Source organism: Gobio gobio, assembly GCF_949357685.1.
Source record: "Gobio gobio genome assembly, chromosome: 5".
NCBI lineage: Eukaryota > Metazoa > Chordata > Actinopteri > Cypriniformes > Gobionidae > Gobio > Gobio gobio.
In genome coordinates, this window is record NC_137101.1 from 24,047,987 (window position 1) to 24,072,861 (window position 24,875).

General features: G+C 39.6%; 1 protein-coding gene across 1 annotated transcript in view; it reads left to right on the plus strand.

The window, feature by feature from the left end:
* Nucleotides 1-24,875, plus strand: part of LOC307127208 (thyrotropin-releasing hormone-degrading ectoenzyme-like) — a 167,864-nt gene that overhangs the window by 11,995 nt on the left and 130,994 nt on the right. The window contains exon 3 of the mRNA XM_079818320.1: nt 1,716-1,842. Within this exon, the coding sequence (XP_079674446.1) occupies nt 1,716-1,842 (127 nt within the window). The remainder of the gene's footprint in view (nt 1-1,715; nt 1,843-24,875) is intronic.

The window sequence follows — 24,875 nt, forward strand, 5'->3', positions numbered from 1 at the left end:
GGATGTTAATATCAGGTCAAGTGCTCCTTGTCATCCTAAAGCTTCATCTTTTCATCAGAAAGAGCTTGTTAGTGGATCAATGTTGCGCAGCCGCTCACTGAGAGACTCACTATTTGAGTTCAATTAACCTCATTTAAGTCTCTGTCAAGCTGCCTTCAACAAAACCAAACAAACAAAACAAATGAAGCAGTCGGCACTGGAGTCAGATTGAACAATCTCCACAATGTCTGATTAATGAAGCGTCTCTTGATTGTCAACTTGAGCGCTTTGTCTAATTACAGGTTGTTTTAAAGTCACATTGATCTGATTGAGCTTAGAATCATTTCCACAGCCCTGTGTCATCCATTCATCTTTATATCGGACATATATCAGACAGAGCTGGTCGATACAGTAGCAACATGTGAGGTAAACAACACATAATTCAATGTGCATTGCTGCCAGGCTCTGAAACAAAGGCTTTCCTCTTGCTTGTTTTGCACAGTAACTCTGTTAGTGTAGGAGGACATTCATTCTGAGTAGATGGATGCTCATTCAGAAAGCTGTGCTGTTCATCAGCCTTCGGCTAAAAGAGACCAAGATCATTTTTACTGTGAGAATACATTTCCCACAGAGCCACACCTCACACATTTTCTCTGTCACACTTGTTCTCTCCTCACTCTCTCTTTCTTTCTCTCTCTCACATACATATAACCGTAAATACAGAATAAAGGATCTTGCAATAATGCAAAAGTCTTTGCTTTTTACTGGAAATCTAATTTGTTTCCAAAAACAAATGCAAATGCTATTTTAATAAACTACAGCTTTAAAATGGATGGAATTAAGCAAATATGTTTAAAATATGTATGAGGAGTCAAGAAAAGTGAGAAAATATACAGAGGGGTTTTTCATCAGCTACAGTCTAATAACATTATGGTTTATGAAAACAATTCATTTAAATGTGACATAACTCAAATAGAGTGGAATACCTACTTTTTCAAGAAGCCTCCCTCCCCTCCCAATCCATAAGGAGTTTAGACAAATTAAAAGATTAAGCCGTGTATCAAAGCTGTGATTTAAACAAAACAAGTTTATGAAAACCGGAAGGAACAAAACTGTATACTTCTTTTATGAGTATATGAACTATCCCATGAAGCATTGCAAATGTTTAAATCGAATCAGAAAAACTGTACAAAATTTTCATTATAAATATAAAAACAGTATATTTAGATTATATTATCATATATAATTTACAATATATAAAGTACAAAGTACATTTTGTCAACATATGTAATTCTCAATGCATTATATGGACTGTTCTTCATTATGCAAAAGCAAGTTCTCTGATTGTTGGATCTCTCTTCAGATTATTATGGGTAGAGTAGTTGTTCATTGGAAATTTTGTAATTAAAAACACTCAATATGAGCTCATCTGCCTGCAATCTACAGAAAATGAAAGGTTTATTTTTTACATGTGGAGTAGGTGACAGTAATACTTTTTAATGCCTCACAGACTGGATGAATGGTGGCAAAAAGGGCACTTGAAAGACAAAATAATTCCCAAGCCAGATTTTGGCATTTGGCAGATATATTGACCAAGGATTACTCTTTCAAGTCCTTAACAGTTATCCTTGAGGGAATTCAGTTTAGGAATAAACCAGAGCCATACAAGTGTTCATTTAGCACCTGGCACAATTTGACTTTTGTTCTCCCTCTCTTCCGATGTTGTATTGATGTAGATCCGGCTGTACGCCAGGCCTGACGCCATCCAGAGCGGATCGGGGGACTACGCTCTGCACATCACCAAGAGACTCCTGCAGTTTTACCAGGATTACTTCAAAGTCAAATATTCCCTCCCTAAATTAGGTAAGACGGGCGGTGAAATGTCTTCAGTTTTGTCTGGCTTCAGTGAAACGGGCAATAAAAGTTCATCTCACGGGAAAGCGAGTGATTTTTCATTGTTCCATTTGTACTGCTAGCTGGTTCTTTGTGACTTCCTGTTTTGTGCTCGTGTGAAGAGGTGAAGGAGTGTCAACAGCAACTCAGTTCTTGCATTTATTGATCCCAAAAGCATTCTAGGCTGTTTGTGGTAGTGTTTGGTCTTGGGAATTAGAGCACACACACCATGATATGTGTGGTACTGTATGTAGTGTGGTTGTGGTGGACTGGCTCACATCAGACTGTGTCTCGCTCCATTGGGTTCCTGTCAGCTCTCTGTATTCATTTGAATATAGCCATCAATCTCTCAATGGGCCTCTGTCTGTCACTCTCTTCCCCCGCCTGCTCACTTCCTCTCTAAATGTGTGTGTTTGTGCATTTCCATTTAATATTAATCATGTTACTCTCTTAAACGCTCTCTGGGAAGCATTTGCCCTGTTTGCTAATAGGGTTAAGACCCTCTCAATATTCACACATAGGGCCCTATTTTAACGATCTAAAATGCAAGTGTCAAAGCGCGAAGCGCAAGTAACTTTGTGGGCGGGTCTCGGCGCTGTTGCTATTTTCCCGGCGGGATAAATGGCTCTTGCGCCCGGCGCAAATCTAAAATGGGTTGGTCTGAAGTAGCTTCATTATTCATAGGTGTGGTTTGGGCGTAACGTGAATAAACCAATCCGAGCGTCATCCAACATTCCCTGTAAAAGCAGGTGCGCAAGTTCCATTATGGATTGCTATTATTATGGCGTATTTACCAGGCGCACGCCAGGAGCGGTTCACAGCCGAGGAGACTGATGTTCTTGTAAGAGCAGTGAAAGACAGAGAAGTGAAGTTGTAATGTTGTACATTATGGTAAAGGTGATTTCACAGTCTTTTTTTTTTCAGTCTTTCAGTTTTTTCAGTTTTTCAGTCGATTTTTTTTCCTGGTTCTTGACGGACAAACCAATTTGTCAGATGTCCTTATATACATATATGTCTTGCCACTATTGGGCAAACAGGTCTTATCCTTAATTATTACAATTAGCCTGAATAATTTGTAAGCTAGATTTATGCCTATTTTTTCACATCTTCGTGGCACACCAAAATGATTTCCGTCATCTCATGTGTTAATATTTTTTTAGTGTAACATGATTTGCAAAAATAACTGTTGCATCTGTGTAGATTACATGAGCAAAGTGTATGCGCGTTGTGCACGCTATACATTATGGTCAAGCATGCGCCCTTAAAATAGCATAATGAACAACGCGCAACGCGCCACTGACTTTAGACTAGGTTTTTTCTGGTCAGTGGCGCAATTGTTTAATGGAACAGCAAAATAGCACCAGGGATTGTTTGCGCCGGAACACGCCTCCTTTTTTTGCGCTGAACCGCCCAGGGAGCGCAAGTTCATTCACTAGTTTAGCGACGTGCTTCTGTGGAGGGAAAAGCGCGCTTTGCGCGGGTGCAAAATAGGAATGACACATGCGTCGGTGTACAAAATCAATTGCGCTGGGTGCAAGATAGGGCCCATAGACTACATCTCAATGATTTTCTTTCTGAATTTCATTCCTTCTCATTTTCACCTCCTGGTAAATCCAGCTTAAGCTATTAGCTGTGTTTGGGAACATAGCAGTCGGACTGCTGGTTTGCAGCAGCTAATGACAATCCTAGACCAAATCTGTAACTAAATCTACAATTAAATCTAAAATATTGAGTGGTAATGAGGAAAATGTAGCACTCTTGCTAATGTAAGCATGTATTACCTTGTGAAAAAGAAGTGTGCTTAAAATCAGCATGAAACAGAAGTTGCGATAGTGTTTTCTTTTTCTTTTGTGTCGGTATTATGAGCAAAACGGCTTCAAGAAAAAATGTAGGAGACTTGATTTTGTCCATCGGGAATTGACTGTATTGTTGGATCGTTATGGTTTGCTTTTGCTGAAAACAAAAGAATATATTTTGAAGAATATGGGTAACCAAACAGTCGATGTAAATAACATGTGTAAATAACATTAAGTGTTGAAAAACATTACATTCAGTTTGCACTGTATATTCTTTTAAAGTATATTATTTTAAAGTATGCTAAGTGTCCTTTTCACAAGGGTTAGCATATGACACAGGCTCAATAGTCTCTGGCCTAATGCTTCATGCAGCTGTAAGTCCTGTCCAGGATATGAGATAATCAATAACTTGTAAACCAAGCTTTTTCATGTGAACTACAGTATCAGAACAGGATCGACATCTTTTAAAACCTCTCAACATCCTCTCGTGCCACTAATGAGTGTTTTTCATGACTTCTGCTCTATTGATTGACGTCCTGCAGGATCGTTTCACTGAATATTTTCAAACATGTTAAGCCCTTTAATGAGACTGGAGATTTTCACAACCTTCAGTTTGTCACCTGCTAAAAAGATGCTCACGTCTGGCTGTTCAAATGTCACATCAAGGATGCTGCTTGTGCAAAGAAACTGTTTGTTTTCAGCTCAGTTGGTGACCTTAAGATACTTTTGACATGTACGGGTTAATGTTGCTTGTCACAGCTAAACTGAGGGGTGAGATGGTTTCAGTGTGAAGTGCGGCTTCATTTGAGAAATGATGTGGACGTAATTAATGCGTCCGTTACATAAAGACACCATCTGTGTGTTGAGCAGTTGCAGCCCCTCTGGTCTCGAAACAGGGACATTCTGTCTTTCTGCTCATGCAAACGAGAAAAATACAGAGAAATGAAATCAGAGCGTACAGGTTAAGGACGGCACGCCAGGAGCAGATCACATCTCAAGTCCTTGAAGCGCCGCACACAGATGTGTTTTAAAAGCTTGTTGCTGTTGAAAGCATTTCCTAACACTACATTTCTTGAGGTTTATGTGGTCCAAAAGATTGAGAGAATTTTGTTCTGTCTTTGACTTAAAGACATTTCTTTGTATCTGCGGCTCTTGGCATGTGATTCGTCGCTAATGGCATAACGATTTCTTTCAGAAGAAACAACGGCACAAACCGCAACACGACCCATTCATTGAAGTGGCCGATTGTTCGCCCGCTGAATCTGAAGCAGAGTCCAATTAGAGCAACTTAATCAGAGCCGCCAGTGACTGTGACTGGCAAATGAGAGACAAAGAGCCACCGCACACTCTCTCTCTTTCTATGTTCCTCTCTTTCATTCATTCTCTCTCAAAGAGGGTACAAAATGAATGACAGGAAAGGGTTTTAAAGAATGATGCAAACCAGAGGAGAAAATGGGCTTTGTTGTCGGGTAGCAGTTAATACCTTCATATCATGATCAGTTATCGGTTTCATGCCTTTGACGCAAAAGCTTCCAGAAGCTTCATCATCAGTGAAGAGTCACATGCAGAATGATAATAAGATGAAGAATCAGAGCGGAGTGTGTTTGCATCCACGACACCCTTCATCCATTTAGCTTTCATTACATCAACAAGCTGCAAGAATCAAACTGTCTGATGCTTTTGGGAGTAGTTGTGAGGACGCTCTTTAGGTCCCAATGAACGGAGAAATAAATAAATCTGTCATAAGTGAGCATTTGCATCAGCGTCACTTTCACCGTCTGGTGCTCAAACATTGACTCAGTTTGTATATCAAATGAGATGCTGCTCAGACATGATAAAATATGGTCTCAAATGGTGGTCAAAAAAGGCCTTTGAGTGAGCAAAATAATATTTTTAACAGAGAACTTGTCTATTGATTATTGCATATTGCACAGGACACATAAATGAGTCACATTCAGTTAAAAGGATAGTTCACCCAAAAATGAAAATTACCCCATGATTTACTCACCCTCAAGCCTTCCTAGGTGTATATGACATTCTTCTTTCAGACGAATACAATTGGAGTTATATTAAGTCCTGGCTAATCCAAGCTTTATAATGGCAGTGAATGGGAGCCCAAAATTTGAAGCACAAAAAGTGCATCCATCCATTATAAAAGTAATAATCAATCAAATGCCACTCAATCAATACAGATCGAATGAGCGAAGTTCATAAATAGAAGGTCAAGGGCAGTGCATTATGTGAGACAGTGTTCCACGCAGGTTGCATATGGCACTTTAGCATTTTAGCAAATGTAACAGGTAAAAAAGTAATTCTATACATGCAGTATTCAATATGGCATATGCTATTTAAAACATATCATTGGTGTTAAATTTAACTTAATAAAAACATGTTACACTGTCAAATTTATTTATTAATTAAAATCTGACTTGACAGCTGGTCTGTTTGAGTCTACAGTCGATATCAAAAGTTGAAGACAATAATGAAACACATCATCTGTTTGTCAGAATAAAGAGACAGTGTGGGCGTTTGAAGTAACATTTAGCGCGTCCTTTGCGAGGGATGTGATCTTTCTTAGATATTGATCTACAGTAAGTGCTTCTCAGAGAGAGATCAATGATCTATCAAAAAGAGGCCGGGTCGCTCCAGACTCTTCTCAAGTCTGACAGCAGCATCTGACTGACAGATACGGATGAATGCAAAAAGAAATCGAATGCGTGACAAATGTGGACGGGTTCATCTTCCTTTGCTGTTAAGACTGCAGAAGGATCAGCAGTATGTGTGTGTGTGTGTGTGTGTGTGTGATGAGATGGACACTGGGAAGAGATCCAGTACATCGCCAACTAATCAGACCAATCAAATCCCAGTGTCATTCATTGGGGGTTTTTCCTTTTGAACTTCCTGCATGTTGATCCAGGAACAAGTTCGTCTTGGCTGAATCATGTAAAGCGTCAGTTCTCAGAGATCAGATCAGAATCACACAAGACCTTCAGATTTATTTGAATCCACTGCATGATGGGAATGATGCCATTTATCACAATCATTTCAGGGGAACCCATACTTTTTGAGATTACAGTGAGAAGAGAACATTCTGGGTAATTTCCTGGTCTTGGAAGATCAGTGACAGTGCCAGAGCAGGAGAGATCAAACTATATGAATTAATCTGAGAGAATGAGACATGAACGACTGACAAGCAGGACGTCTGAGTACATCTGATGCACTTTCATATGCCGCATATGCAATGTTTTCTGAGGTGAGTGATTGATTTTGAGGAGGATGAGAATGTTTTAAATTAGTCGATTTCTTCACTCAACTTTGCAGTTCATGTCCTCTGCAAGGACATCTTTCACAGCACCGTTCCGGCTCTATTCTAACCATTCTTATTATTTATTATCAATACAACTGTGACACTGTCATTGTCTTTTAGTTTGCTTCATCTCGCTCTTTTAATTCCTTCTTGGTCGTTCTTTCAGTCTCTTTCCTCCCCCAATCCTGGCACACAAAATCTACTCATCATCCCTCAATACTTCTTCAAAAATTGAAGCATAAGCTGCACTTTTAAATGTTTTAAATTCTATTTTTTTGTGTCTTGATCGCTAACTCTCTGTGTGAATGCTCTGGGTCGGGCCCTTAATGCAAAAAATCCCAAGGATAATGGTAATCTCTTCTAGAATTCATTAAACCTAATCATCAAGGTCGGATGAGGGGCGTTTTGAAAGCGCCTCACCATCGATGTGAAAGTGACGGTCATAAAACTGAAGGGTATTTCACTAGAGATGAAAAATGAGGCACATTATAAAAGAATCACAAAGCCGCTGTATGTCTGATGAATGTTAAAAGAGTGACGCTCTCCACCTCTCTTCTTTTACTGAGGAACAACTCATTGGCTGTGTTCGAAATCGCCCCCTATACCCTTAAATAGGGCACTATTTGAGTGAATATCCATTTTTAGGGGTGTCCGAAACAATAGTGGACGTTTTTGAGTGCACTCATTCAATCCCACCATGCACCGCAATAACGAGTGTACATTAGATGTACGCGCTGGAGAATATGCTTGTTCGATGCCCGATCGGCGTATGACAGCAAAGTCCCGCGAGAGCATTTCGAGAGCAAACGAGAAACAACTCCTTATGCTTTTGAAACGTTCTCTCACTCAACCAGACGGTGTACTCTCAACGCACTGTGAGTCGCGCCCTGAATGAATGAACTTACCGCTGTCCGATTCGCCCTATGTACCCTCATTCTCCATTACTCCAAAAACGAGCCAACAAGCTTAAAGTTAACCCTATAACTCTTTACTTGTGTGGCACTGAACTTACTTGGAAAGGGGAATAATAAAGTAACTAATAAGCATTTAATTAAAAAAATAACAATAATATTTGTATAGGCCTATATATTTCATACTTTATAGTAGGCTACTATTTATATTATGGGCGTCAGAAGCAAAAAAAAATGTCGGTGGGTCCTTTAACAGAAACATTTTACTGGAGTAGATGCAATTTACAAAAAATATACTTAAATATATCGGCTTGTTTAAACGTCTGGTTGACGAAGAGACACCTACGGAATACACAATCTTCATCAGCAGCAATAGTGTAGGGGTAAGACGCATGGCATTAAGATTTGACGCAAATTGATCAGAGGTTCGAGTCCGCCTTTTACCAAACTCGCACTGATCCTTTTTTCCATCATATATCAGATCGGAAAGGAATTTATTTTCTATGAATATGAAGAAAATATTAGAAAAGTGAAAATAAAGCTACTAACGCTTTTAATCAGTGTTTATCAGGGTATGTAAACAGACGTGCTCAATTAGAGACGATACAAGTGAGTGCGGCCAATATCATTGGTCTTAAAAAGTGTGTGAGTCGATGCCATCTCCTGGCGAAACGCGGGAATTCATTCAATGCACGGCGCGACTCTCGCAGTGCATTATGGGTATTCTCTAGCCGTCGAGCATACATCGGTTGCAAACTCGTTATTGTGGTGCATTGTGGGATTGTATGAGTGCACTTAATAACGTCCACTATGGTTTCGGACACCACTAAATGGCTGTTCCCTCAAATAGTGCCCACAGCTGAATCAATCATCCATCCATCTTCCGAACCGCACTGGTCCAGCCCAATATCATGCATACAGGTATAAATGATCCTTTTTAAGATGATTATTATATTGTTTGATTAAGGTTACATGCTAGTTTCCGTAGCAGAGTTCAGGATAAATCTTTTCATTATTACTGGAGCTGCCAAACAGCAAGCACAAACTGCAAAAACGGCAGCCTTTCCGGCGCACTTAGTGTCCGAAATCACCCACTCGTTTTCGAAGTGGACTATATCAGTGGACTAATGTAGGGAATAGTGAATGAGGGTATAGGGGGCGATTTCGGAAACAGCCATAGAGTGTGTGCCTAGTGTTTCTCAAACCTGACCTTTGACCCTTCAAGTTCTACTACACTGTTTACTAGTATTTTCTAGAAAAGGAGGTTCAAGTTCATTAATTTTAACAGCATTTCCATTATTTTAAAATGTGCCATTATGATTAATGAGCTAATTTTCTTTATAGATCGCTCCTTATTAGAGCACAAAAATCAAATCCTCATCACAAGAAACAGAAATCTCCATTTCTCGATTCGTCTTGTATAAAATTAAAAATCCATCCATTATCAACGTCCTTTTCCTCACATTTTAATGAATAACATCCCAGCACTGACGGAGACCTTTATGTGTTATCCATTACCAGCCGCTCAAAGCGAGAGCTCATTCACAATGCACTAATACGATAAGAGTGTGTGACGGGGTCTGCTTTATGTTGCTGTTTATCATAGAAACTTATTATATGATTACACAATGTCACATGATCAAAGGAGACGGCTTGACACTGCTGCTGTCATAAATCACATGAGCTGTCACATTCACTTTTGGATGGTGCTAATAAACATACAGGTGTCTGCAGCTTCTCTATTAATATTACATGAGCTTTGCTTTGCATTTCAATACGAACTCGAAGCCTTCATCATCTACATATAACAGCGAGAGAAGTTGTTATCCAAAAATACAAGAGATTTCAAAGTCAGGTGAGAAGCTGCTTACATTCACAGACATCATAGGCACGATACAAAACTGAAGTAACTTTTTAGTCATTTTAATTGTAGTATGACTTACAGTGATTCTGTAAAACCTTAGATTGTCACCTTTCAAAAGAGACCAAAACTATGCATATACTCCAAATGGTTCAAGTACAGCATGCAATTTACTTTGGGTATCCCTTTTTTTAGGCGTTTTAGGCAAAATTTACAGGAATGGTAAGGGGTTAAACTAAATCCAACAATAATGGTTAATGGTTTTAGTTATAGTTTAAGTTTTAGTTACTATAGTTATATAATAACCCTGCTCAAGAGAAATATACTTACTAATCTAATTAAAATTGTATATTTTTGTCAATATTTGTATTGTTAATACTTGTTAGTGCATCATGTTCTTAGCAACATACTAATGTCAAACTCTGCTAGGATGAATTGACTCCCATGTGGTTCTCGTGAATACAGTGCAGTGTGAAGAGTGATCCAACGTTTCCACAACGCTGCAATATGCTGTAATTTTTCTCACTTGTCATTTCTTGCGTTGAGTTCATCACTATTTATTTTCTGCTTTCAGAGCTCTTGCACCAGCAGTGCAGCTGTATTCAAAGAAACACACTGACCTTTAGTGCGTTTAATCACAGCTGTGTGTGTGTGTGTGTGTGTGTGTGTGTGTGTGTGTGTGTGTGTGTGTGTGTGTGTGTGTGTGTGTGTGTGTTCGGCCCGGTCGAGGTGTGATGAAAGCTGGAACCGTGTTTCGCTCTTTCTGCTGAATTTGCCTCGTGCTTTTTTTGGAGGCCGAAGGCGATGTCACGGACCTTGTGTCTCTTCATCTATCAGCCGGTTTCTGAAATCTGCAGCCTGCAGCCTTTATCGATCCTGCTCATCATTTTTGTTCGCTTCCTGCTGAGACTGGAGCAGAGATGGAGATTCAGAACAGCAAGGAGGAACTCTGCTGTTTCCTTTAAAAAAGATTAAAAAGGAAAGGGATGGTTGAGATATCCAGACCAGATCAGAATATACTGAACACATACAGCAGGGGAACATATTTGTGATGTTTCTGGCTGCTTGTGATGTCTGTTGAGTTTGGTGTCCCATGTAATCTTTTCCCCTATCTGAGCGTCTTTCCCATAATCCCTTTCTATGATTAGAGCTGATATATTCTGGCCGTGCTACAGGTGTGCTGTCGATGCTCATCACTTGCTGTCTGAATCAAATGTAGTGTCTCACCTTCAAGGTGAGATCAAGATCAAGTTCTTACCCTCCTGAACAGGGCATAGACCAGCTAGTTCACTTCAGACTGGCTTTATGCTGGTCTGATGCTGTATATAAATGCTTGCTGGGTGAACGCCAGCATCAAAAATACAACAATTGCTGGTGATCTTTTGCTGAAAAGTTCTAACTGAACACTGATACTATTTTTAAAATAAATGTACCATGGTTATTTTTGAAGGACCATATATACTATATACACCGATCAGGCATAACATTATGGTGAAGTGAATATAGTGGGTGGGATATATTAGGCAACAAGTAAACACTATGTCCTGAAAATGTATGTGTTTAAAGCAGGAAAAATAGGCAAGCATAAGAATTTGAGCGATTTTGACGAGGGCCAAATTGTGATGGCTAGATGACTGGATCAGAGCATCTCCAAAACTGCAGCTCTTGTAGGGTGTTCCTGGTCTGTGGTGGGCCAAGGAAAGAACAGTGATGAACCGGTGACAAGGTCATGGGTGGCATTAGAATTGTATCACGGAGCAATGGAAGAAGGTGGCCTGGGCTGATGAATCACGTTTTCTTTTACATCACGTGGATGGCCGGGTGCGTCGCTTACCTGGGGAACACATGGCACCAGGATGCACTATGGAAAGAAGGCAAGCCAGTGGAGGCAGTGTGATGCTTTAGGCAATGTTCTGCTGGGAAACCTTGGGTCCTGCCATCCATGTGGATGTAACTTTGACACGTACTACCTACCTGAGCATTGTTGCAGAACATGTACACCCTTTCATGGAAACGGTATTCCCTGGTGGACATGGCCTCTTTCCGCAGAATAATGTGCCCTGCCATAGAGCAAAAATGGTTTGAGGAGCACAACATTGATCGTTTGGGGTGTTGATTTGGCCTCCAAATTCCCTAGATCTCAATCCAATCGAGCATCTCTAGGATCTGCTGAACAAACAAATCCAATCCATGGAGGCCCCACCTCGCAATTTACAGAACTTAAAGGATCTGCTGCTAACATCTTAGTGCCAGATACCACAGCACACCTTCAGAGGTCTAGTGGAGTCCATGCCTCGACGGGTCAGGGCTGTTTTGGCAGCAAAAGGTGGTCATAATGTTATTCCTGATCAGTGTATATTTTAATGTCAAGGATCCCGGCACCTTCCTACCATTTAAAGGCATTTTCATGTATAAAAATTAATTATTATTGTGAAAGAGTAATATTATAAGGACAACATGTTGTTTACAAAAATAAATAAAAGTAATTTTTTGCCATTCTCATACTAAAATAAAAATAAATTATTAAAATATGAATTGGAAAAAAAAATACTTGCTGACCACCAGAAGCTAGTTATTTTAGTCTATAAAGTTTTAAATATGGATTTTTTTTTTTTTACACAAACGCACAGCTTTGCTTCAGAAGGCCTTTATTAACCCCCCGGAGCCGCGTGGAGCAGTTATATGATGGATAGATGCACTTTTATGGACTTCAAAAATGACCCAACAATTCACTGCCATTGTAAAGCTTGGAAGAGCCAGGACATTTTTAATATAACTCTGTCTGAAAGAAGAATGTCATATACACCTAGGATGACTTGAGGGTAAGTAAACATGGGCTAATTTTTAATTTTTGGTGGAACTAACCCTTTAATTATACTTGTATGTACACTCACCTAAAGGATTATTAGGAACACCATACTAATACTGTGTTTGACCCCCTTTCGCCTTCAGATTCAGAACTGCCTTAATTCTACGTGGCATTGATTCAACAAGGTGCTGAAAGCATTCTTTAGAAATGTTGGCCCATATTGATAGGATAGCATCTTGCAGTTGATGGAGATTTGTGGGATGCACATCCAGGGCACGAAGCTCCCGTTCCACCACATCCCAAAGATGCTCTATTGGGTTGAGATCTGGTGACTGGGGGGGCCATTTTAGTACAGTGAACTCATTGTCATGTTCAAGAAACCAATTTGAAATTATTCGAGCTTTATGACATGGTGCATTATCCTGCTGGAAGTAGCCATCAGAGGATGGGTACATGGTGGTCATAAAGGGATGGACATGGTCAGAAACAATGCTCAGGTAGGCCGTGGCATTTAAACGATGCCCAATTGGCACTAAGGGGCCTAAAGTGTGCCAAGAAAACATCCCCCACACCATTACACCACCACCACCAGCCTGCACAGTGGTAACAAGGCATGATGGATCCATGTTCTCATTCTGTTTACGCCAAATTCTGACTCTACCATCTGAATGTCTCAACAGAAATCGAGACTCATCAGACCAGGCAACATTTTTCCAGTCTTCAACTGTCCAATTTTGGTGAGCTTGTGCAAATTGTAGCCTCTTTTTCCTATTTGTAGTTGAGATGAGTGGTACCCGGTGGGGTCTTCTGCTGTTGTAGCCCATCCGCCTCAAGGTTGTGCGTGTTGTGGCTTCACAAATGCTTTGCTGCATACCTCGGTTGTAACGAGTGGTTATTTCAGTCAAAGTTGCTCTTCTATCAGCTTGAATCCGTCGGCCCATTCTCCTCTGACCTCTAGCATCAACAAGGCATTTTCGCCCACAGGACTGCCGCATACTGGATGTTTTTCCATTTTCACACCATTCTTTGTAAACCCTAGAAATGGTTGTGCGTGAAAATCCCAGTAACTGAGCAGATTGTGAAATACTCAGACCGGCCTGTCTGGCACCAACAACCATGCCACGCTCAAAATTGCTTAAATCACCTTTCTTTCCTATTTTGACATTCAGTTTGGAGTTCAGGAGATTGTCTTGACCAGGACCACACCCCTAAATGCATTGAAGCAACTGCCATGTGATTGGTTGATTAGATATTTGCATTAATGAGAAATTGAACAGGTGTTCCTTATAATCCTTTAGGTGAGTGTATATCTCGATCAAAAGATGGAGTACAAGTTTAGGCCAAATACACTTAGACTTTTCTTAGAGTATAAGTCAGAGTGCAATTTAAGTATATTTTTGAGAAGTACATAAAGTATATTTTTGAGAAGTATATAAAAAGTAGACTGAAAGTATACTTTCTTATTTTTAGTTTAAAAGAAGTATACTAATAGAATACTTGAATAAACTTCTTTTTCGCAAGGGTAGTTCACCCAAAAATGAAAATGCTGTCATTAATTACTCACTCTGATTAATTACTCACACCTGTCGTTCCAAACCCATAAGACCATCGTTCATCTTCGGAACATGAATTAAGATATTTTTGATGAAATCCGAGAGCTTTCTGAACTGTCCATAGGCAGCAATGTCATTGCAACTTTCAAGGCCCAGAAAGGTAAAGACATGGTTAAGATAGTCAATGTGACTACAGTGGTTCAGCCTTAATGTTATGAAGCAACGAGAGTACTTTTTGTGTGCCAAAAAAAAAAAAAACTACTATTCAACAATTTCCCCTAGTATATGGTAATCATTCAGTACCATAAATATGACTTATAGAAGTACTATCGTGGTATTATCACCTGTTTCAGGCATCACTGTACATGGTACCAACACAGTAATTTCTGAGAAAGGACTTGAGAAACGTAGCTGTATTGACTGCACACTAAAGAGCAAACACCTTATTGAGTGTGTTAATTATTTTGACCTCACCGTTAAACGAGTGTCAGGCTGTCAGGGCTCACGGTTCTGCCGGCACTCCAGACTTCTGCCACTAGAATCGGTTTTATATTGGGTATGTGGTGGTCAATGTGTTTGGAGTTTCACTCACTTTTGTATTTGATTGCAGAATCCCGTCTTCAACCTGTAATTCCTATTACAGGTTTAATTCAGCCTCAGTTTGTGCCGTAGATCAGAGTCATTTGTCTGAGAAAGTAACGCTGTCACTGGTTCAGTCAGAGCTGCACTGGAGACTCATTCATCACCTGCCGGACAGCTGGCGCCTTGTGCTGATTGGACATTTAGGATCAACTGTAAGAGAAAGAGAAAAAATAAATAAATAAAATACAGAGAGCTGTGCCTTTATAAATCCTTCATTTATCCACACATCTACCCATCATAGGAAGCTGTAGTTTAATGGCTATCTGTCTGTTTGTGCTGATATATGAAGCTCTATGGAAATGATGGAAGATGATGGTATTTAAGTATTTATGGCCTCTTTAAATGGTTTTAAGGATAAAGCCCCTCAGACGGACGGTGACGCTGCCGAAGAGGGATTTGAGGAGCTCAGTGAGCAGAGCAAAGTGAAAAAAACTCAAGAATCCATCCGCTCACAAATAGCAGAAGGCATCTGATTTCATAATGCGGATTAGATCTGGACAAACTGGCTCTCAGAGGACTGTTCAATAAAGTGTGATGTAATCCTATAATTGGATTGATTATGACAGAGAGGCCAAATGACATGCTGGCCGTCACACTGTAGGAGCACGCAAACACAACACAGACAAATACATGTGGCTGTTCTCACAATGTCACCAAACTAAATGACTATTTTAGATGAACCTAGTGTTTCAATTAGTTGAATTTAACTATCAACATTCTTTGTTAGATTAAACAAATAAAAAATGACAAAAAAAGAATGTCAACAATAAAAATATAGCAGCATCTTTTAAAAATCTACTCTCTTTAGAAATTTTGTTTTTTCAAATGTTTCAATTTAATCACTATTAAAATGCCATGTGTCATTAGTCATTATACTGTATGCATGTATTGCAATCTTCTCTTTAAATGTCATTTACCCAGTAAGAGTTTCAAGTAATGCCCCAATGAGATGTATGTCTGAAGGTGTCCGCCCTTTTTTGAGCACTAATTCACTCTATTGTCTAAGATTTGTCTCCTCTTCACACAACACGTGTCGTCTTTTGCTGATATCAGCTGAAACTGATTGACAGGTGGGATATGTACTGAAATACTCCCGAGTTTCAGACGTGTTGATGTGAGTTTGATGTGTCTGTAATGTTTGGTGCTTTAGAGATGAACCACATCAGCAACTGCTTTTAATTGGTCTGGGATTGAGAGTAATTTTCACACCCTCTGTTCATTGTCTAAAGTGTGTTTCCTTCACATCTGAGGTGGGTTGGAGTCTCATTTTATCTGCATTGAAGTTACTGATTTCAATCACATCTCATTTACTGCAAATATGCCATGAAATGAGAGTTTGAGCAATAACATAATCAGCTCTAGTGTCTCGTCTGGGCTGGTTTTATTTGCTCACTGATTAAAACTTCATGAGAGCTCACATTCTTCAAACAAGCAGTTTTTAGGTGAACATTTTCAGCGGTTTTTCTGTACAAAGCACTTTTATGCTTAAACAAAGTTCCTCCCCGCAGAGTTTGTTCCTTGGGCTTTTTCCTCAGGGTGTGTTGGTCGATTCTTTTATAAAATGAGATTTATTCGCATTACAGGGTCTCTCACTACAGTTGCTCACTGTATGTTTAGTCACCTCCAGTTTTATTGATCTTACAATTTCTGCTTTAGTAGTGTTTATGAGTGTATTCATGTGTATTAGTTGGATATCTAGTATTTTTAGACTGAACATTGAGTCTGGTTTATTGTGATGGATCGCTTGATTAGATGCTGGTTTATGCTGAACGTGTTGTTTTATCTAGTCTGTAAAGGGCGTCATGATTGATGCGTTTGTGCTTGTTTAGATCTGGGATGCACAAGGCCTGAGTAGAGATGAATAGAGAATATGTGTGTGTGTGTGTGTGTGTGTGTGTGTGTGTGTGTTCAAGTTTTTCTATCCGGTGTGGTTCAACCTGAATGCGCACACACTCATGGGGACTCATGTGACTGTGGGGACCTACATTGAGGCCCCCATGAGGAAACAAGCTTATCAATTTTTTTTTTTTAATTTAAAAATGCAGAAAGTGATGGGTTTCTGTGATGGGTAGGTTTAGGGGTAGGGTTAGTGTAAGGGGATAGAATATACAGTTTGTACAGTATAAAAACCATTACGATTATGGAGAGTCCCAACAAAGATAGGCAACCAGACGCGTGTGTATGTATGTGTGTCATGTATAATTAACAATGCACACATATGCCACAGACGATAAAACTGAAATCTGAAATCGATCTGAAAAACAGCAGGAGAACAATGCCCAGGGTCCCTGACCACCTGCCTGAACATGATGCCATAGTCCTGCTGCAGGAGGCATCAGGACTGCAGATGTGAACAAAGCAATAAACTGCAATTTTTGTAATGGACGACACCTAAGACAGTGTGTGACAGGAAGGTCATCCTCGCAGTTCCAAACCAAGTGTAATGCCAAGTGCACACTACAGGATTTGAAGCCTGATTTAAGCCCGATTTGCAAGTTAACAAGGGCAAATCAGCAGGTGATCAGCACTCGCCAATCTTTATGTGTGAACTACTCAATAACGCATCAAAGACGCTCGCAGATGCCAAACAAATATCTAGCATGTTAAATATCTGGAGCTGTCGGCTGACTCAACGTCCTGTGGTGTCGCGAGCAGATACAGCCAAAGAGAGCATATAGGCGCCGAGCTAGAGCACTCACGGAAAAGGTCGGGCACCTGCGGAAAAACACGAGGTATTCTCCATTCATTTGAACCAATAATAAAGAAAAACGATTGCAGCTTTCAGACTTGACTTTCTTCTTATGGTTAATTTGGCAGATTTCACTCTCGCACAAAACTGGACGCATGCTCTCAATATGCAGCAACGCTCAAACTTTGTCCTATGCCCTACTTGAATCTGTACTAGCTCTCTCTGTAGAATTGAAAAAGCTTTCAACCACCAGACTTTCACGATTGACTGATGAAATATCACAGTGTAGTCTACTTTTAAATTCGCCTTTGTTTCATGAGATAGCATTTTCAAGCTGATTTTATTAATCCAGTTCTCTTGTTATTTTATTATTTAATAGTTATTTTTAAGTTAAGTGCTCATTGTAAATAGGTATATATTTAATTATTTATTTTATTTAGTGAACCGCTACTGATCATCTGATATCGGCGTGAGCGTGACTCGCAAAACTCATGATGGAATGTGGTTTTGTTTGTAGTGTATTTGCCATCTGTGTTTCTCTTCGTGAGACAAAAAATAACTTTTGAGTAATTAATTCAACAATCACAATCGAACGGAGAAAACGATAATACTCTTGGAAAAATGAGAATCTTAAGATGTTTAAAGGAGCGCTTGTTGCGTATATGTATAATAACTTATTTCAGTTATCATTTGGTCATAAAAACTGAGGTGAATAAAAACGTGTTTTCACATTTCCCGTTTCACTTCTTGCGTGTGTTTTTGTGACAAAATGTGGTTTTGGGACCGGATAGACTCATTAGATATAGACTTCCAGAAAGAGTTGTTGTTAGCTGGTGTAGTGTGTAACCCTCTGTTGCGGATAATTTACATAGTGTCACATAGTGTGAACACCACAACAACTTCAAGACTCCAGAGCAAGTCATGTAGTCTGAACAGCACAAGCGGTCTGCCGACGTTTAAATTTGTGTTGTGTGAACTAGGCTTAACCATGTGTCCCCCGAGATGTGTTCGCGAGCTTCCAAGTGTCATGGTGGAAGAGTGGAGTAACATCACACAGCAAGAACTGGCAAATCTGCAGAAGTCCATGAAGATGAGATGAACTGTAGGACTAAAAGCAGCTGGTGGACAAACCACATACTGTTGAAAGAGGGAGGACGTTTCTTTTTTTGCTGAGTATATATACTTTATGTACATTATGACCCTTAAATATCAAACAAAATCATCCACAGTGCTGCTGCACTAGCTGTCAACATTGTGCTACAATTAATGAAAGACAAAAATAAGAACACAAACAAAAATAGATCTGGCCTGAAGTCATGTCCTTCCCATCACCCCTGTGCATGTGTGTGTGTTTGGCAGAAAGATCTGCCTGGACACAGAACGCTGCATGCATGTGTAATTAAGAGCGTTTATTTTGTGTGTGTACATGTGTATGCTTATGTTTGTGTATGTGTGTGTGTGTGCATATGAGCAGAATCAATGAGGTATATTCCCACAGCAGCGTCAGTCAGTCTGGTATCATCTGTTGCCGTGTAGTGATGTAACAGGGTCCAGGGAGTCGCGGAACGCCATTGGGAGAAAGAGGGAGAGAGAGACAACAGTGTAGAATGATGAATGATGGAGGGGACAAGAGTGGATGCTGAAAAAGCTTAAATGAATGGACTGAATAAGTTCTGCTCCGGCGAGCAAGGAAGACTGTCTTTATGGTTTTAATTGTCTCAACTCTAAGAGGGCAAACGGCCGGCCTTGACCAATCACAATGCTCTATCAGCCAGTGGCTGCGGCCTGTGGCTACAGAGGCTAAATCTATAACACACTGCTATAAAAAGCACATCACACACACACACTGAAGCACACAGAAAGCAATGCTGACCAACATCATCCTCATAAAGACTGATAAGACAAGCTTGAGCAAACTGTACTGTTCAAAGTCTAAAACTGTTCAAATGTGACCCTGCCTGGACTACAAAACCAGTCATAAGTCGCATGGATGTATTTGTGACAATAGCCAACAATACATTGTATGGGTCAAAATTATCGATTTTTCTTTTATGCCAAAAATCATTAGGATATTAGATAAGATTAGGATAAGATTTTGTAAATGTCCTACTGTAAATATATTTTTTAAAAAGTATTATTAGTAGTAATATGCATTGCTAAGGACTACATTTGGACAACTTTAAAGGCGATTTTCTCAATATTTCGATTTTTGCACCCTCAGATTCCAGATTTTCAAATAGTTGTATCTCTGCCAAATATTGTCCTATCCTAACAAACTCCTTATTTATTCATTTATTCAATTAAAAAAAAGACCCTTATGACTGGTTTTGTGGTCCAAGGTCACAAATGAATATTGCAATTTTAGGTCTGCAAAAGTTACTATGCAGCTATTTTTTTTATCATGTTGCTTTCCCTTTTTACTTTTCAAAAGTAACGAATACTTTTATTTAGCAAGGATGCATTAAATTGATTAAAAGTAAAGACAAAAAAGATTTTGATTTGAAATAATTGTTGTTTTGAACTTTCTATTTATCAACAACTAATGACTGCTGAAAATGCTTGGCCATGATAAGAATACATTCAACTTTAAAATATAGTCAAATATAAATCAGTGATTTTAAATTGTATTATTATTTACATTTTTGGTGAGGCTGCATAAGAGCTTAGGTGATATTTGGGGATCTTTGACATGGAAATTCAGAGCTGATAATGGTGAAAATCACTTTCACCAAGACGAATCAAAAGCATGTGATTCATGAAAATGGTCACAATGACTTCAGCACAGAACATTCAACTTTTAACAGGCTATGAATAATTAGCCCTTTAGCTTGTAACAGCTCAATGATTAATTCTGCTGAAAAATGCAAAAAGAAAGAGGGGCCTTAAGGGCCAAAGCATCAGCAGTTATTTGTTGAATTGCTCGGGAAGTTGAAGCAAATAATCAGGCTGGTTAGAATCGAGAGCAATTATATTAATCGCTTTGGTCATGTGTTATTAGAACATGCGTCCTGCTGGAAATCATACTCCAGAAAGAAAGTTTAGAAGCTGAACACGGTTTCAAATAAAGTGTGGTGAAATTTGTCTTTATTAGTCACATTACTTGTTATTCCTTTTTTTCCAAATGTGAAATTGTATAATTACAATTATTCAGTCTAATGAATCAGAAATTGAGTATAAATCAATATTTGGCTTCGGTTCTATGAACACACAAACACTTTTACACACACCGACCGAACAATAATGAAGTGAGCAATAATAGTCTCTGAATTGGTTTCCCAAATTGTTTTCGACTAAATAAGTATCTTATCATTGCCAATTCAGTTTTGTCTGGAGTTTAAAATCGGCTCCAATCTCAAACACTCGCAGACTGAATCATTTCATATAAAGATCATCATTAAGATATGAACAGAGATTGTCTTCTCTCAGATTAGCCCAAATAACACTTGACCTCTGCAGTTCTTGTCTCAAGCGATGAATTCACACGTGGCGTTGTGGTCGTTCCCCTTGAGGGTCTTTTGTTTTGACTGTAATGAACTATTTCATACTTGCTTAGCTTGACTGTTGCCTTGGGCTACAAATATTCCTATTATCATCCTCTCTGAGATCATATTAAGTGTCTGTAGTGCTCTCTAACAGGGCTATATATCTGTCTCGCCCTCTTTTCTCTCTATCTTTCTCTCTCTGTCTCTCATAAATTGACACTCAGAGCGCTGTGACATTATTCTGGGAGTTAATTGCTAAGTTTTGTGTTAATTCTGGCTCAGTTTCACTGAGCACCATGATCTCCGTCTGTGTCCTCAATGACCTTTTTTCTCAAAACTAAATCTTGACATGTCATTTAGAAGACGTCAGATTTGAACGTCAATCAGATCGCAGAATAAATGACCCGACTGCAGCAATAATAAAATGGCAAACTCCATTGTCTTGCTATGTCTAATTTCAGAGCTAGCATTTTATGTATCCTAGACAACCACACATAATATTTTCACACTTTTGATTAGAACACAGTTTGATTGGAAAAGACACACAAGAAAGATATTCTGCTCTCAGCAAGTGATATTTGCCTTGACTTTTCTAGATTTCTTTCCTACATACACTCTAAAAAAAAAGGCTCGTAATCATAGGGGAACCTTTTTTAGTGCTATATAGCACCAATTTTGGTGCTTCAGTGGTTCTTCAGCGGTTCTTCAGAGGTGCTATATAGCACCTTAGTCAAAGAACCGGTGAAGAACCTCTGAAGAACCACTGAAGAACCTCTGAAGAACCGCTGAAGAACCACTGAAGCACCAAAATTGGTGCTATATAGCACTAAAAAAGGTTCCCCTATGATTACGAGCCAAGAACCATTTTTGGTGCAATATAGAACCTTTTTTTTTTTAGAGTGTATCATATTTCATGTCAAGTTCTTCATTGACACTGTTGTGTCCCTTGCACACAAACTTAAAAAAAACCTTTATTATGGAAATGACGCCACAACTAAAGGACATATATATATTTATACTACGGAGCTGTTGAAATTTTGAATCTGATTGGTTGATGAATGTTGTAAGGTGTGTGTGGCGAGGGGGGCGTGGTTCAGCGGACTCCGCAAGGAGAGAGAGAGATAGAGAGAGAGGCTGTTTCTCAAAACCAAAACCTTGTTAGTTCAGACTTGCCAAGTTTGACTCAGGAGAACGAACTCCAGAGGAAGTCTGGTAATTCTGCAAACGGAACAGCAGCGTTCTTGATAGCGTCACTCAGCTCACTCTGGCTATTCTGGTTATCTCTGTATGTATAATTGAGGCTACAATAAAACGAAATATGTTATAAAACACCACTCTGCCTCTTTCTGTTTCATTTTTAAAAATCAAATTAATAGCCACACAAATGTAGTTACATTGATTATATTCACTGCATATATTTATAACAAAACAAAATATAAATCACAACCCTGCCTCTTTTCGTTTACATTTAAAAACATATTAATATGTGGTTCACGCATTAATATATGAGTATTGCCTATATGAGTATCTTCACTGTGATACAATTAAATATGACATAAAACATAACCCAGTCTCTTTTTGTTAAAGGTCCCATGGCATGATATTTTCATTTTATTAGGTTTTTCAACATTAAAATGAGTTCCCCTAGCCTGAATATTGTCCCCAAGTGGCTAGAAATTTTGATCGGTGTAAACAGAGTTGTGGCTGTCTTTCTCTGCCTTTGAAAAAATGACAGGCCAGACTAGCCAATCCTGGAGTCTCCTGTAATGACGTAAAAACAGGAACGGTTACCTCCCTTTCCTCCGCCCAGAGAATCTGTCACGCCCATGCAACGGCATATTTTTTGTCCTCGAGAGATCATGGCTTGTGAACGAGTGAATGCTGGCAGTTTCTCAGTGTTTGGATGTACAAATGAAAACAGAAGTCTTTTTTCAGTTCCTTCTGATCTGTGATCAGTGATTTCTGATGTGTAGCTAATTATTTATTATTCGTTCACACGCTGCGGCTTCTCTTTCTCCCGACAAAACGGTGTTTTCGTGTTTTCTATCTTGTGAGTCCATGTTTTTGTACGTCCTCGTCGCGTCTATCTGTTCTAAAATGTGCATACTGTGCATACAGTTGTGAGTTTCTGCTCAATATCGGCAGAGTCACATCTTTAGAGATAAACATGCACACGCCGAAGCTCGGGCTGCACTGGCCGGTCGGCCTTCAACATCACCGACCCCCAGTACTGCATCTGGCCCACTGCGGAGGCCCCAAACACGGCGCGAGATTAAGCAGAAGGGGGGTAAGCGTGAGCGTATCCAGGCTAGCCAGCCTAGCCCCACAATAAACTGGATTACATTCGATTACTGCTGTTGTATCTTTGTTTGCGCTGTGTACTCAATGCGCGTCACTGACACTTTTCATATGATAGGAAAATATCTAAAAATAATGCTATAATCAACACTTACTAACTCGTTAATCTCAACAGCTGTAATGGTACATTGCATGTGTTACAAAGTTGGTAGAATAATGATGAAGACAGGCTCGGCGTGACTGAGACTTGGTTTATTCAGAACTCTCAGATACACACAAAATAAACTCGCGCTGACAGCGCTTTCATAACTCAGTAGTTACTATAAATAACTTTGTTAGCAATCGCTCCGTCTCTGGTACATTAGTGATGTCCGGTTCGCGAACGAATCATTCTTTTGAACCGGTTCTTTTTAGTGAACCGAATCAGTTCACCAAATCAGACTGAATCGTTCTAAACGGTTCGCGTCTCCAGTCAGCGCTGATCCATAATTTACTAAAGTTACTAACTTTCTGACATGAGTGACAGTCCCTCCGACTAGAAATAAACTAATAACCTGAAGTATATCCTAGTAACTACAACAGTTCACTGAACTGAGACGTACTGACAGAACTGATGAGAAGTGAACTCAGCAGGTCCACCCGTCTCTCTGGCAGCAGCTCGTGCCTGGTAGACCCATAGACCGTAAAAAAATATGGACGACGCGACTTCATTGACTTCCGCTGACCATAGTTGAAGCTTTCGTAGGCCAGCACACAGCGCTGACATCTTGGGACCGAGTCTGCGCAGTAGCGATCTCGGGACCGGAGTTGCGCAGTAGAGAACAGGAAGTAAAAGCGCGATTATCAAAAGCCCGCCCACACTCTCGCAGATGCAGAACAATTCATTATGTTGGTGTGAAATAAACAGTTATAGAAATGTAGAAATTAAAGCTAAAGCTCCAATCTCCTCCCCAACATCCCGAAAAAAGTCTGTTAGTGCCTCAGTGACAACTTCACTCAGAGAAGACGTCAATCTCAGCTGTCAATCATGACGTCACACCCCCCATTTTTATAGCATCACATAACTCACTAAAACTAAACTTATTTAAAAAACGAACACTTGAAATGAAATCATCGTAATAAAAACTGCCTAAAATGACAGACACCATCTTTAGGAAAATTATTTGAAGTGTACTTGAATTGTTTAGTGTGTCTCGCGTCCATTCTAATACATGGAGGGGTGGGGTTCAGGAGCTATTATGGGACCGGCCATCGGGGGGCGATCGAGGCGCGGAAGCTTCAGTTTCTGACAGGAGCACTACAGGCTTGGGTAGACCTCGTTAAACCACACCCCCTCCGCTCATTTCAAATGCAAAGATGTCAGCCAATCACAACAGTGGGCGTTTTTACTGAAGTCTCACAGCAGACACGCCTCTTGAAACAGGGCATTCAGTCACAGGGCAAACAGCAGTATAGAAAAAATGCCTTTTATTTGTAAATTATGACATTTTATGATGTAAAAATCGTACTAACAATATAAGTACACCTCAGGAAACATTATACAATAAAAGAAAAATGCCATGCCATGGGACCTTTAAATGTCAGGTTTAATGATCAAAAAAATAAATGAAACTTCACTTTGCCCTCAGCCAAAACGAATAGCCAGGGAACAAATT